This window comes from Papio anubis, chromosome 13, assembly GCF_008728515.1.
Source record: "Papio anubis isolate 15944 chromosome 13, Panubis1.0, whole genome shotgun sequence".
NCBI classification, from domain to species: domain Eukaryota; kingdom Metazoa; phylum Chordata; class Mammalia; order Primates; family Cercopithecidae; genus Papio; species Papio anubis.
Genome location: NC_044988.1, coordinates 106,632,614 through 106,645,135, shown reverse-complemented (window position 1 = coordinate 106,645,135; position 12,522 = coordinate 106,632,614). Strand labels below are relative to the sequence as shown.

Below are 12,522 nucleotides of genomic sequence, written 5' to 3'. Positions count from 1 at the left end.
GCCTGTCTCCCCCTTTTTTTTGAGATGGAGTCTTGCTCTGTCGCCCAGGCTGGAGTGCGGTGGCGTGATCTCGGCTCACTGCAACCTCTGCCTCCCGGGTTCACGCCATTCTCCTGCCTCAGCCTCCCGAGTAACTGGGACTACAGGCGCCCGCCCCCATGCCCGGCTAATTTTTGTATTTTTAATAGAGACGGGGTTTCATCGTGTTAGCCAGGATGGTCTCGATCTCCTGACCTCATGATCTGCCCACCACAGCCTCCCAAAGTGCTGGGATTACAGGTGTGAGATTTGTAGTTCATTGAGAGAGAGAGAAAACGCTTAGTGTGCCGGGTAACTGCTCACTCTCATTGTGTGCTCACTCTGCCCAATGAGTGGGTCTAGGCATCCTCATTGTTCCCTTCCTCTGTCCTCAGCATCAGCCCAACCCTGACCAGGCCCCTTCCTGGGATTCCCGCACAACAGGAGCTCCGTGATGGGAAGGGGAGAGGGAAACCCACCTGGGGGTGCTCTTACAGGAGAGCAGAGCCCAGTGGAGTCTCTGCCCGGGACACTGAGGGAGGAAGAGCCACAGTTAATCCAAAAGGAAGGGTGGGGTGCAGCTATTGGCTGGATGGTGCTCAGAGAGGCAGGAAAAGAGCACGGCACAGAGTGGCTGAGGCCATCTGTGGTGGCCTTGGTGCCTAGAGAGGCAGAAGGAGAGGGCGTGGTGCAGGGCACCAAGGCCGTCCGTGGCTGCCTTGGTGGGGCTGACTGAGTTCTAGTGGACAGCAAGGGGCCAGGGCAGGGCTGGCTCATGGAGGGCTCTGAAGGCCACGTGCATCATCTGAAGTGAGGGGAAACCCATGGGTAGCTAAAGGGAATGCACTAGCCAACCCCAGGTGTGCTGCACTGCTGCTCTAGGGGCTGGTCTGGCGGCATGGCTCTCTCCTGAGTGCCTGTAGGGCCTGAGTGCTGGCAGGCAGGTATCTCCTGCCCAGTGGGTTTGGTAAGATATTTCAGAAGGCATCCACCACTCTAAAACATGCTTATTGTGGGAACCATGGGGGAGACCGAAGAGCCTAGAGCCTTGAGAGCCTCTGACCGTTAATGTTAACAGGAAGGCAGCCTGTTCCTCTGGCTGGGGAGGGGGGTGTGCATGACAGGAAGCCCGTGCGTCTGTGCCTCTCTGGAGCTGTGGGTTGGGTATGTGGATGCCAGCCATGTGGTCCCCACCCTCCCTGAGCCTGAGTTTCCGTACTAGCGGCGGGAGATGGGACTAGAGGGTCTCCAAGGCTTCCCAAAGCTCTGCAATTCTGCTTCTCCGAGTCTTGACTGCAGGTCAGTGGGGACCCGGCCCCTCACCATCGCCTGCTACTGATCACCATCGGTTTGGTTTTCTCTCGAGAACTGTTCTGGAATTGAGGTGTAACGTGCTGTGTGTTCTTCCTTAGGGCTTGGTTGTTCGCGGGGGTCACAGCTCTTATGGCTGCAGCTAGCGTGACCCCCCCTGGCTCCTTGGAGTTGCTACAGCCTGGCTTCTCCAAGACCCTCCTGGGGACCAAGCTGGAAGCCAAGTACCTGTGCTCCGCCTGTGGAAACGTCCTGCGCAGGCCCTTCCAGGCGCAGTGTGGCCACCGCTACTGCTCCTTCTGCCTGGCCAGCATCCTCAGGTGCACGGGGCCGCAGGCTGGGAGGAGGGGCAGGCAGGCCAGGCCAGCCTTAGAGCCACGCTGCCCAGCCTGGTAGCTCCTGGCAGAGCCGGGTCCAGCTTAGATGTGCTCCAGTTATCAATATTCCCTGGATTTCAGAGGTTTACCACAAAGAATGTAAATTAATAATTTTAAAATAACAATTTGAAATACTATTGTGGATATATGGAGTTAAATATGATACATCGTTACAGTTAATTTCACCTTTTTATTATTTTTAATGTGAGTACTGGAAGGTTTAAAGTGCCGCCTACTGCTCACTTTTGGCTGCTGGAGTGGTGTGAGAGGCGTGGCCTCTGCACGTCAGCAGCAGCTCGGCCTATGGGGAGAGCCGGCAGCACCTGAGTTACTGCAGCCAGTGTCCTTGGCAGTTCAGGCGCGCCTTCTTCACAATCGGGGAGAGATAGAAACATTGTCCTGTGAATATTGGGGTTTAAAACATGTCCCTTTAACATTTGCCTGCTGTTGGTTTCACTAACGATGAGAAAGTTTAAAGAAACTGCGGTGTGGAGGTAGGTTTTTGAACTGAAGCAAATGGTGTTCATTTACTTTTTGTATTGAGTTTCACGGTGGGATTTTTTTTTTTTTTTTTGTCTTTTTCCCCCCTAGCTCTGGGCCTCAGAACTGTGCTGCCTGTGTTCACGAGGGCATATATGAAGAAGGCATTTCTATTTTAGAAAGCAGTTCGGTAAGTAAAATGTCTTGAAGCCAAAAATGTTAAACAGAAAATGTCTTAATTTCTTTTGTTTTTTGAGACAGAGTCTCGCTCTGTCGCCCAGGCTGGAGTGCAGTGGCTGGATCTCAGCTCACTGCAAACTCCGCCTCCCGGGTTTACGCCATTCTCCTGCCTCAGCCTCCCGAGTAGCTGGGACTACAGGCACCCGCCACCTCACCCGGCTAGTTTTTTGTATTTTTTTTAGTAGAGACGGGGTTTCACCGTGTTAGCCAGGATGGTTTCGATCTCCTGACCTCGTGATCCGCCCGCCTCGGCCCACCAAAGTGCTGGGATTACAGGCGTGAGCCACCGTGCCCGGCCCAGCAGTTTCTTTTAACACCATGGGTGGGGCTGGGCACAGTGTCTCACACCTGTAATCCCAGCACTTTGGGAGGCCCAGGCAGGGGGATTGCTTGAGTCCAGGAGTTTGATTTTGAGACCAGCCTGGGCAACATAGTGAGACCCTGTCTCTACAAAAAACAAAAAACTTAGCAGGGGCCAGGCTCAGTGTCTCACACCTGTAATCCCAGCACTTTGCGGGGCCGAAGTGGGTGGATCACATGAGGTCAGGAGTTCGAGACCAGCCTGGTCCACATAGTGAAACCCCATCTCTACCAGAAATACAAAAAATTAGCTGGGCTTGGTGGCGCACGCCTATAGTCCCAGCCACTTGGGAGGCTGAAGTGGGAGGATCGCTTGAGCCTGGGAGGCGGAGGTTATAGTGAGCCAAGATCATGCCACTGTACTCCAACCTGGGTTACAAAGTGAGACCCCTCCTTAAAAAAAAAAAAAAAGGGCAGCCAGAAGTTGTCCCTTAGCAGACTCAGGAAGTTTAGGGTCTGGAAATTTTGGCATCAAGGTGAGTCTAAAAAAAAAATGGAATCAGGGAGTCATCCTCTGCTCCTGGAGTGGCCTGGGAAGGCAACGCGACGCAGTGTTGGTTGGTTTGGACACGTGGCCTGTGTTCCTCGGTTGCAGCAGGGAGACTGGGAGGAGGTTTAACCTGAGGGATGTTCCTCTCCCCAGGCTTTCCCAGATAATGCTGCCCGCAGGGAGGTGGAGAGCCTGCCGGCCGTCTGTCCCATTGATGGGTGCACCTGGAAGGGGACCCTGAAAGAATATGAGGTAAAGATGCCTGTGTGTGGCACGGTGACAGAAGCCCAGCGGTCGGGAGTCGCCCACGCTCCCCCAGCGGTCGGGACCTTGTCCTGCACGTTCTCACTGGGGCTGAAGCCTGTCTGATGTCTGTGGAGGAAGAGACGGAGCTGTTCCTTAGAGTACGTCCATTTAGAAACACAAGTAGTGCAGAGCACAGACCTGCACCGTGGAGCTAGGGCTGTGTGACCTCGGGCGAGGTACTTACCCTCTCTGTGCCTCAGGTTTCTTGTTTGTCAATGGGAGTGCAGGATCCCACTATCATAGGGTAACTGTGAGGGTTGGAGGTGCCCGTGTGAGCCTTGGGCATGCCGTGGTTATCTAAGGTTATCTAAGTGGTAGCATTTCCTGGGAATGAAGGGGAGATCGCTGTGCACTGGGGCCTGCGGCTTTCAAGTTTGGTGGGGGTTTTTGTTGTGTCTCTTGTATCCACAAAGGATTTCTTATTTTGAATTGTGTTGACATTGGAATTTGCAGAAATAATGGACACCGTTGTCTTATGGTCACAGCAACATAGGCAGTGGCCTGCACTTCAGTTGGCCGTGGTTTGTCCCTGTGTCCTGGGCGAGCTGTGTGCTGGGCGAGGCGGGCTTGCGTTCCTGCACTGGCGCATTGGGGATTTCAGTGTGATTCTCATGTCACCTTTTAGGCATTTGGAAACTTAACCTGTAGTGTAGAGGCCAGGAGGTGCCGAGAGAGCTAGTCAAGGCCACTACGGCTTGCCAAGTTATGCAGTCTTCCTTCTTGTCATAATGAGTGCCCTTTAAGAGGTTTCTCTCTGGGATCCTTGTACAGGATTCCTGGAGTAACACTGTCCACCGAGCCCAAAGGTAGAGGCAGCCCAGTGTCCACGGATGATGGATAAACATGGGAAGTGTGATCTGTGAACACGGTGGGATATGATTCAGCCTTAAAAAGGAAGGAGATTCAGACACACACTCCCCAGGGATGAACTCTGAGGCCAGTGTGCTGAGTGACATGAGCCAGTTACCAAAGGACAGACCCTCTGTGATTCCACTTGGGGACACCCCCAGAGTCATCACATCCGTAGGCACAGGAAGTAGAGTGGAGGGGCAGGGGTCATTGTTCAGTGAGCACTGAGTCACAGATTGGAATCTCACAGTGAGGCGGTACCTTGATGCCATCCAGTCCAGCCTCAGGTTGGTGAGGCTGTGAGGGCTGTTTGCTCGGAACCCTGGCTTTCTGCACTTAAGGGAGCTTCCTGCCCAGGCCGGGTCTGGGATCTCCTGCTTAGCTGAACCCTGAGGTGTTGCCGGCTGGGTTGGAATTGGACCTGCATTACTGTGGGTTTCTCCTCTCCCCTCCCTGCCCTGTGAGCCTGGCCACGCCTGCCTCGATCTTTTAAGACTCTGCTTTGTGGTCTTTGGGCTCCAAGTTTCGTTTTTTCAGAAGAATCGTCCCAGCTGTATCTGGGGTGAACGAGATGTGCTTCCTCCCTAGCCCGGGGATTGTGTCCTGGACATGGAGCGAGACTCCTGCCTCTGTGGACAGAGATGCCAGGCTGTCCGCAGCCACGACGTGCGATGCAAAGCTTTCTAGGCCCCTGTGTGGCTCTGCTGCACGAGCGGCTATGGTGCATGGCATCGTACACCCCACTCCCTGCTCCTCTAAAGAGGCGCAGCTTGGTCATTGCCCAGTGCTGTCTGCAAGGGAGATGGCTCCCAGGGGAGGTGGCCCAGGGTCAGGGACTCCCTGGTAGGGTCAGAGTACTAGCTGGCTGCAGGGGGTAGGGGTAGCATAGCTACTGAGAGGACTGAGAGGTGCCTGGGGGACAGGTGGGATAATAGTTCCCAGCTCTGCACTGGACCCTGAGGCCTCTGGGGTCTCTGCCACCTCCAGGCTTATGGGATGCAACAGTGACAATTATGAGGGCCTCCGGCTGAGGGCCAGGGACTATAGCCAGCCCCTGGGCTGGGGTGCCACGCGGTCCTGCAGGCACGCAGGGTGGAAAGTCCCTGGCCTGCACCTTTGAGAGCTCTGGAAAGTCCCTGAGAGGAGCCGGGTTTGGTCATGTGGGAGGGGCGGGCACTGCTCTGGAATAGCTTGGCTGTGGCCTTTGATTTTATTGATAAAACCTCTCACTGGCTGTAAATGTCACACGTGGGGACGGAAATCAAACCCTCTCCATGCAGTTGGGAGCCAGCTCTGCAGGCGTAGCTGTGCCTGAGTCGCCTCTCTCTGCGCTCAGGTTGCTCAGAGTGTGCTGCTAGTTGGGGCCTTATTGTGAACACAGTCCTGAGGCTAAGGCTGCTTTTCTTTCTTGATGGTCTGAACTTTGTTGGAAAAGGGGAAAATCCTGCTTAGCTTTTGAATATGTTTGTCCTTTGCAATGATGCCTTTCTAGGAACTGAATGATTTTATTTATTTATTTTTATTTTTAAGTTTTTTTTGAGGCAGGGTCTCGCTCTGTTGTCCAGGCTAGAGCGCAGTGGCGCGATCTCAGCTCACTGCAACCTCCACCTCCCAGGTTCAAGCGATTCTTCTGCCTCAGCCTCCAGGTGCCTGCCACCACATCTGGCTCATTTTTTGTATTTCTTGTAGAGATGGGGTTTTGTACCATGTTGGCCAGGCTGGTCTTGAATTCCTGACCTCAAGTGATCTATCCGCCTTGGCCTCCCGAAGTGCTGAGATTACTGGCATGAGCCACTGCACCTGGCCAAATCGAGTGATTTTTGAAACTTTAGGTAAATGTTGATGGAGTGCTTGTTGAGCACTAAAAGCAGAGCTGAATTCCCCAGCAGGCCCGGAGCTACTCGTTCTGGCAGCTGGGTCCACCGTGGGGGTGCAGGGAGACCTTCCAGAGGGGACACAGACGGGCTGCACGAGCACGGAAAGGCCGGGAAAAGCCAAGTCTGCTCGGCCTCATGGACATTCTAGTGACATTCAGAGGGATGACGACTGTATTTGCGTCAAATGTTTACTTTGAATTCTGGCTGAATAAATATTGATTTTTTTGAGCTGTGCCCGCTGTGAGTGGGGAGAAGACTGAGACAGATGGTGCTGGTGTAGATGTATCTGTTGCAGGACATCCCTGGTCCCACTGGGGATTTCAAGTACCAAGTCCCAAGAGAAAGGTGTTTTTTTTGTTTTGTTTTTTGTTTTTTGAGACGGAGCCTCGCTCTGTCGCCCAGGCTGGAGTGCCGTGGCCCAGTCTCAGCTCACTGCAAGCTCCGCCTCCCGGGTTCACGCCATTCTCCTGGCTCAGCCTCCCAAGTGGCTGGGACTACAGGCGCCTGCCACCACGCCCGGCTAATTTTTTTGTATTTTTAGTAGAGACGGGGTTTCACTGTGTTAGCCAGGATGGTCTCGATCTCCTGACTTTGTGATCTGCCCGCCTCGGCCTCCCAAAGTGCTGGAATTACAGGTGTGAGCCACCGCGCCTGGCCAAGAAGTATTTTATTTTTGACATTTCAAGCATGCAGCGCATCTGAGCAGTGAGGCTGAAAATAGAGGCATACCGCTGCCCCATAGGCCTGCACGCTGCCCCACAGCACCAGCCAGCCTTCGCCAGCCTTCTTTCAGCCCTTCAACCCTGACACATTTTTTTTTCTTTTCTGGCTTATTTTAAAGCAAATGAAGATGTCATATCATTTCATCTATGAGCATTTTATTATTATTATTATTTTTAGAGATAGGGTCTTGCTCTGTTGCCCAAGCTAGCATGTAGTGATGGAATCCTAGCTCGCTGCAGCCTCGAACTCCTGGGCTCAAGTGATCCTCCCGCTTTGGCCTCCTAAAGTGCTGGGATTACAGGTGGGAACTCACTGTGCCCAGCCATTTTATTATGTTTTAAAAGACAGTCTTTTTTATTTTTACTTTTTATTTATTTTTTTGAGATGGAGTCTTGCTCTGTTACCCATGCTGGAGTGCAGTGGCTCAATCTTGGCTCACTGCAAGCTCTGCCTCCTGGGTTCACATCATTCTCCTGCCTCAGCCTCCCAAGTGGCTGGGACTACAGGCGCTCGCCACCACGCCCAGCTGATTTTTTGTATTTTTAGTAGAAATGGGGTTTCACTTTGTTAGCCAGGATGGTCTCGATCTCCTGACCTCGTGATCAGCCTGCCTCGGCCTCCCAAAGTGCTGGGATCACAGGCGTGAGCCACCGCGCCCGGCCTAAAGAACAGTTTTTTAATTAAATCTAAGAACACTGACTGTGCATTCGTTTTTATGTTTCATAAGCCGTAATAGTTGTTTTGTAAGTCATAATAGTTGTTTTGTAACCCATAATAGTTGTTTCATAAGCCATAGTAGTTGTTGAGACTCCTCTTTGACTCAGCTTGATGATGGCTCATTACACACTAGTGCGGCCGAGGCCGGGTCCTGTCCCGTCAGTGGGTAGCAGAGTGCAAGGCACTGTCGGGTTCAGGGAGTTGGTTCCTTTGGCAGGCTTAGCTTGGACCAGTGCTACAGGAGGTCTTGGAGGGCCGGGCCCGTGTACCCTGGGGCGCCTCTGAGGAGTAGTTGCAGCATCTGTGTGAAGGTTTGGGAGGAACACTCCCCAGGGTGGTTGAAGGGAAGCCAGCCCAAGTGCCTGTGCTGTCCAGAGCAGGGTCTCCCCTCTCCGGGGAGGTGTCATTAACCCTTTCCTGATTCACTTGGGGCTTCTGAGCTGTAGCCAGCTTTCCATGGAGCTGCTGACCCCCGCGTCCCACCCCATGAAGGGCCCTGCAGCCAGGTCTTCTGCTGTCCTGGCCTCTCGGGAACCTTCCTCTCAGCACGTTGTCCTCCTCTCTCTGGGCTGCGCCCATCGGTACAGAATGTGCTGTAGTCTCTCCTGCCTCAAAACTTAGGGTTGTGCTCAGTGAGCTAAGCCAGGCACAGGAAGATAAATACTGCATGAATTCACTGACAGAGTCCCCGGAGTGGTCAAATTCAGAGCCAGGGGATGGTGCTGGGGGCTGGAGGAGGGGAATGGGAAGTTAGGGTTTAACAGGGATAGGGTTTCAGGTTTCTACAACGGAAAGGGTTGTGGAGGTAGATGGTGGTGATGGTTATGTAACATCAGTGAAACATACTTAATACCACAGAACTGTGCACTTAAAAATGGTTAAGATGATGCATTTTATGTTTATCATGATTCAAGAAACTTAACAGATTTTCAACTCCATGTTCCTTTGACTTCCATTCCCTTTCTCTGTTCCCAGTCATAGCAGACTTCTCCCAAAAGACGTGTTTAAATCTGACCGGGCACAGCGGTTCATGCCTGTAATCCCAGTACTTTGGGAGGCTTAGGTGGGCAGATTGCTTGAGCTCAGGAGTTCAAGACCAGCCTGGGCAAGATGGCTCTACTGCTGGGCGTGAGGGCTCACGCCTGTAATCCCAGCACTTTGGGAGGCTGTGGCAGGTGGATCACAAGGTCAGGAGATTGAGAACATCCTGGCTAACACAGTGAAATCCTGTCTCGACTAAAAATACAAAAAAATGGCCGGGCACGGTGGCTCAAGCCTGTAATCCCAGCACTTTGGGAGGCCAAGATGGGCGGATCACGAGGTCAGGAGATCGAGACCATTCTAGCTAGCATGGTGAAACCCCGTCTCTACTAAAAAAAATACAAAAAACTGGCCGGGCGAGGTGGCGGGCACCTGTAGTCCCAGCTACTTGGGAGGCTGAGGCCGGAGAATGGCATGGACCTGGGAGGCGGAGCTTGCAGTAAGCTGAGATCCGGCCACTGCACTCCAGCCTGGGCGACAGAGCAAGACTCCATCTCAAAAAAACAAAAAAAAACAAAAAAACACACAAGATGGCTCTACCAAAAATACAAAGAAATTTAGCTGGGTGTGGTGGTGTGTGCCTGTAGTCCCAGCTATGTGGGGGCTGTGGTCGAGGCTGCGGTGACCTATATTCTCACCCCTGCACTCCAGCCTAGTTGACCATATCAGTCCATTTTTCATACTACTATGAAGAAATACCCGAGACTGGGTAGTTTATAAAGAAAAAGAGGTTGAATGGACTTACAGTTCCACATGACTGGGGAGGCCTCACAATCATGGAGGAAGGCAAAGGAGGGGAAAGGCACATCTCACATGGCAGCAGGCAAGAGAGCATGTGCAGGGGAACTGCCCTTTATAAAACCGTCAGATCCCATGAGACTTAGTCACTGTCATGAGAACAGCACGGGAAAAACCCGTCCCACGATTCAGTGACCTCCCACCGGGCCTTCGCACAACACGGGGATTATGGGCGCTGCAGTTCAAGATGAGATTTGAGTGGGGACACAGCCACACCATATCAGTGACAAAGTGAGACCCTGTCTCAAAAAAACAAAACAAAACAAAAAGCCTTGTTTAGTTTTATTTCCACACCTCACCGGCCCCTTATGGAGGCAGGCGGCACCTCCTGTGGCTTGGGCCAGAGGCCTGAGAGTCCTTCTTGACTTCTCTGTGTCCCTGTAAGAGCACATTCAGTCTGCCAGCAGGTCCACGTGGCTCCCCAGACACGTCCTGCATCTCACCTTGTCTCCCCTTCCACTAGCACCTTTGTGGTGCCTGCCACCCCGTTCTTCCTCCTGTGACCACGCGGCTTCCCAACCTTAGAGTCTGTGAGAAGCGTGGCTGCCAGGCAGTCCTGGAAGGGTTCAGCCACGTCCCGTCACCTTGCTGTCCCGACCCCTCACATCTGGGCAGAGCCCTCAAAACGGTCCAGGAAGCCCTGCCAGGGGCAGCAGTGGGCCAGAGAGGTGGCTGGGTTCTGCATCCTACATTCTAGATTCTTCCTGGCTTGGGTGTGGCGATGAGCTGGCACGGCCTCCTTTCCCTCTGTGTCCTTTTCCCTTGCCACCCTGGCCATCTGTGGACGTCCACAGTCCTCTGCCTCACCTGACGCTTAGCCTGCAGCACCGGCTCCTGCCTCCCTAGACCGCATCTTGTGGCACCTTGCCGGCCCTGCCTCCACTGCCTGCCTTCCCTGGTGTTCCGGCACCGGTGGTCACTCTGTCAGGTTGTCAGCTCCAGGAGGGCAGGGCCTCTGCCCAGCTCATGGGTGGCTCAGTGTGTGGGAATGCGTGGGCTCCTGAGTGACCTTCCTGTGTGTCACTGGCCCTCGCCTGTCTTCCTTGTAGCTTAGGCCCTTTCCAATGCATGTGCTGTGCAGCTAGAACCAGCCTGTCCCAGGCCTAGCTCCTGGCACCTTGGCCTGGTGGGCTTGTGCCTCAGGCCTTTGCTGGCTTCCTGGTGCTGGAGGCAGAGGCCACCTGCCCTCATGCTATCTCCTGTGCGTGTTCCCTGTCCCTTCACACCTCCCGCCTACAGTGAGGATGGGGCTGGGACTGGCAAGACTCAGCTTGGACCGTGTTGTGCTTGGTCATCAGAGCAAGAGCGTGGCCTGCTTTCTCGGTTAGGAGCTGGTGTGTGTGGCAGGGACCCGCTGGTGCCGAGCAGGGATTGTGCACTTGGCTGTTTTAGGGGGCAGATAGGGGAGCCTGGCGGTGACGAGGCATCCACACAGAGACCCCCGTGGCAGAGCATCCCCTCAGCTCAGGGTGGGGCGGAGAGAGTGGAGACGAGGACGCACCAATCTCCTCCTGCCGTCCCACCTGTGGGAGCCCTGAGAGCTACCTGCAGAGGGTGGCCCCCAGGACAGGCGGGGAGGATGGCACCCAGGACCCGCATGCAGACACCAAACCGGCATTATATCACCTGGTGTCCTCGGGTGAAGCTGTGGCCGCCTGAATGTCCCACGCGAGTTCTACTGACACTTTCTCCTTTTGTTGCCAGAGCTGCCACGAAGGCCGCTGCCCGCTCATGCTGACCGAATGTCCTGCATGCAAAGGCCTGGTCCGCCTGGGTGAAAAGGAGCGCCACCTGGAGCACGAGTGCCCAGAGAGAAGCCTGAGCTGCCGGCATTGCCGGGCGCCCTGCTGCGGGGCAGACGGGAAGGTGCGTGCGGTGGAGCAGCAACCTGTGTGACTGCAGCCGTGCGGGGCTGAGCTGGGGAGCTGCGTGCTGGCCACTGGGGCTGCGTTGACCCCTTTGCACTCGTTCCCCGCCTCGGCCCTTTCCCTGGAGACATGCAGGTGGATGTTTCTTGGCAGAACTGGGAATGGGTGTAAAGTTAATGCCGAGGCCTTTCAAAAACATTTTTGTAAGCTGGGCGCGGTGGCTCATGCCTGTCATCCCAGTGCTTTGGGAGGCTGAGGCGGGTGGATCACAAGGTCAGGAGTTTGAGACCAGCCTGGCCAACATGGTGAAACCCTTTCTTTACTAAAAACACAAAAAATCAGCCAGACGTGGCCAGGCACGGTGGCTCACGCCTGTGATCCCAGCACTTTCGGAGCCTGAGGGGGGCAGATCACGAGGTCAGGAGATCGAGACCATCCTAGCTAACACGGTGACACCTCGTTTCTACTAAAAATACAAAAAAAATTAGCCAGGCATGGTGGTGGGCACTTGTAGTCCCAGCTACTCGGGAGGCTGAGGCTGCTGAGGCTGAAGAATGGTGTGAACCTGGGAGGCGGAGCTTGCAGTGAGCCAAGATTGCGCCACTGCACTCCAGCCTGGGTGACAGAGCGAGACTCTGTCACAAAAGAAAAAAAAAATTAGCCAGGCATGGTGGCGAGTGCCTGTAATCCCAGCTACTCGGGAGGCTGAGGCAGGAGAATTGCTTGAACCCAGGAGGCAGAGGTTGCAGTGAGCTGAGATCGCGCCACTGCACACTAACCTGGGCAACAGAGTGAGACTCCGTCTCAAAAAAAAAGGAAAAAAGTTACAAAAGAAAAGCATTTTTGTCTTAGAAAAGTCTAAATGCATCAGGTAGAGAGTGCAGCAGTGGGTATGTGTCCATCCTCGCCAGGCCTGGGCGTTGCCCCCGAGACAGTTGCTCAAGTGTGACTTCGTGTTTCCCCGAAGCGTTGGTGAGAACACACTTCTGCGGTGCACAGAGCTACAGTGGCTAGCGCCGTGTCTGAGCTGTAGCTGTGACTGTCCACACGGCCTGCAGCCTGTGTCT

General features: G+C 54.1%; 1 protein-coding gene across 1 annotated transcript in view; it reads left to right on the top strand.

Annotated features, from left to right (window-relative positions):
- The first annotated feature begins 235 nt into the window (after positions 1 to 235).
- The window catches only part of TRAF2 (TNF receptor associated factor 2), a 31,108-nt gene continuing 18,821 nt past the window's right edge, over positions 236 to 12,522 (top strand). The window contains 5 exon segments of the mRNA XM_031654737.1: positions 236 to 1,317; positions 1,431 to 1,649; positions 2,298 to 2,376; positions 3,430 to 3,528; positions 11,292 to 11,453. Of these exon segments, the coding sequence (XP_031510597.1) occupies positions 1,250 to 1,317; positions 1,431 to 1,649; positions 2,298 to 2,376; positions 3,430 to 3,528; positions 11,292 to 11,453 (627 nt within the window). The 5' untranslated portion in view covers positions 236 to 1,249.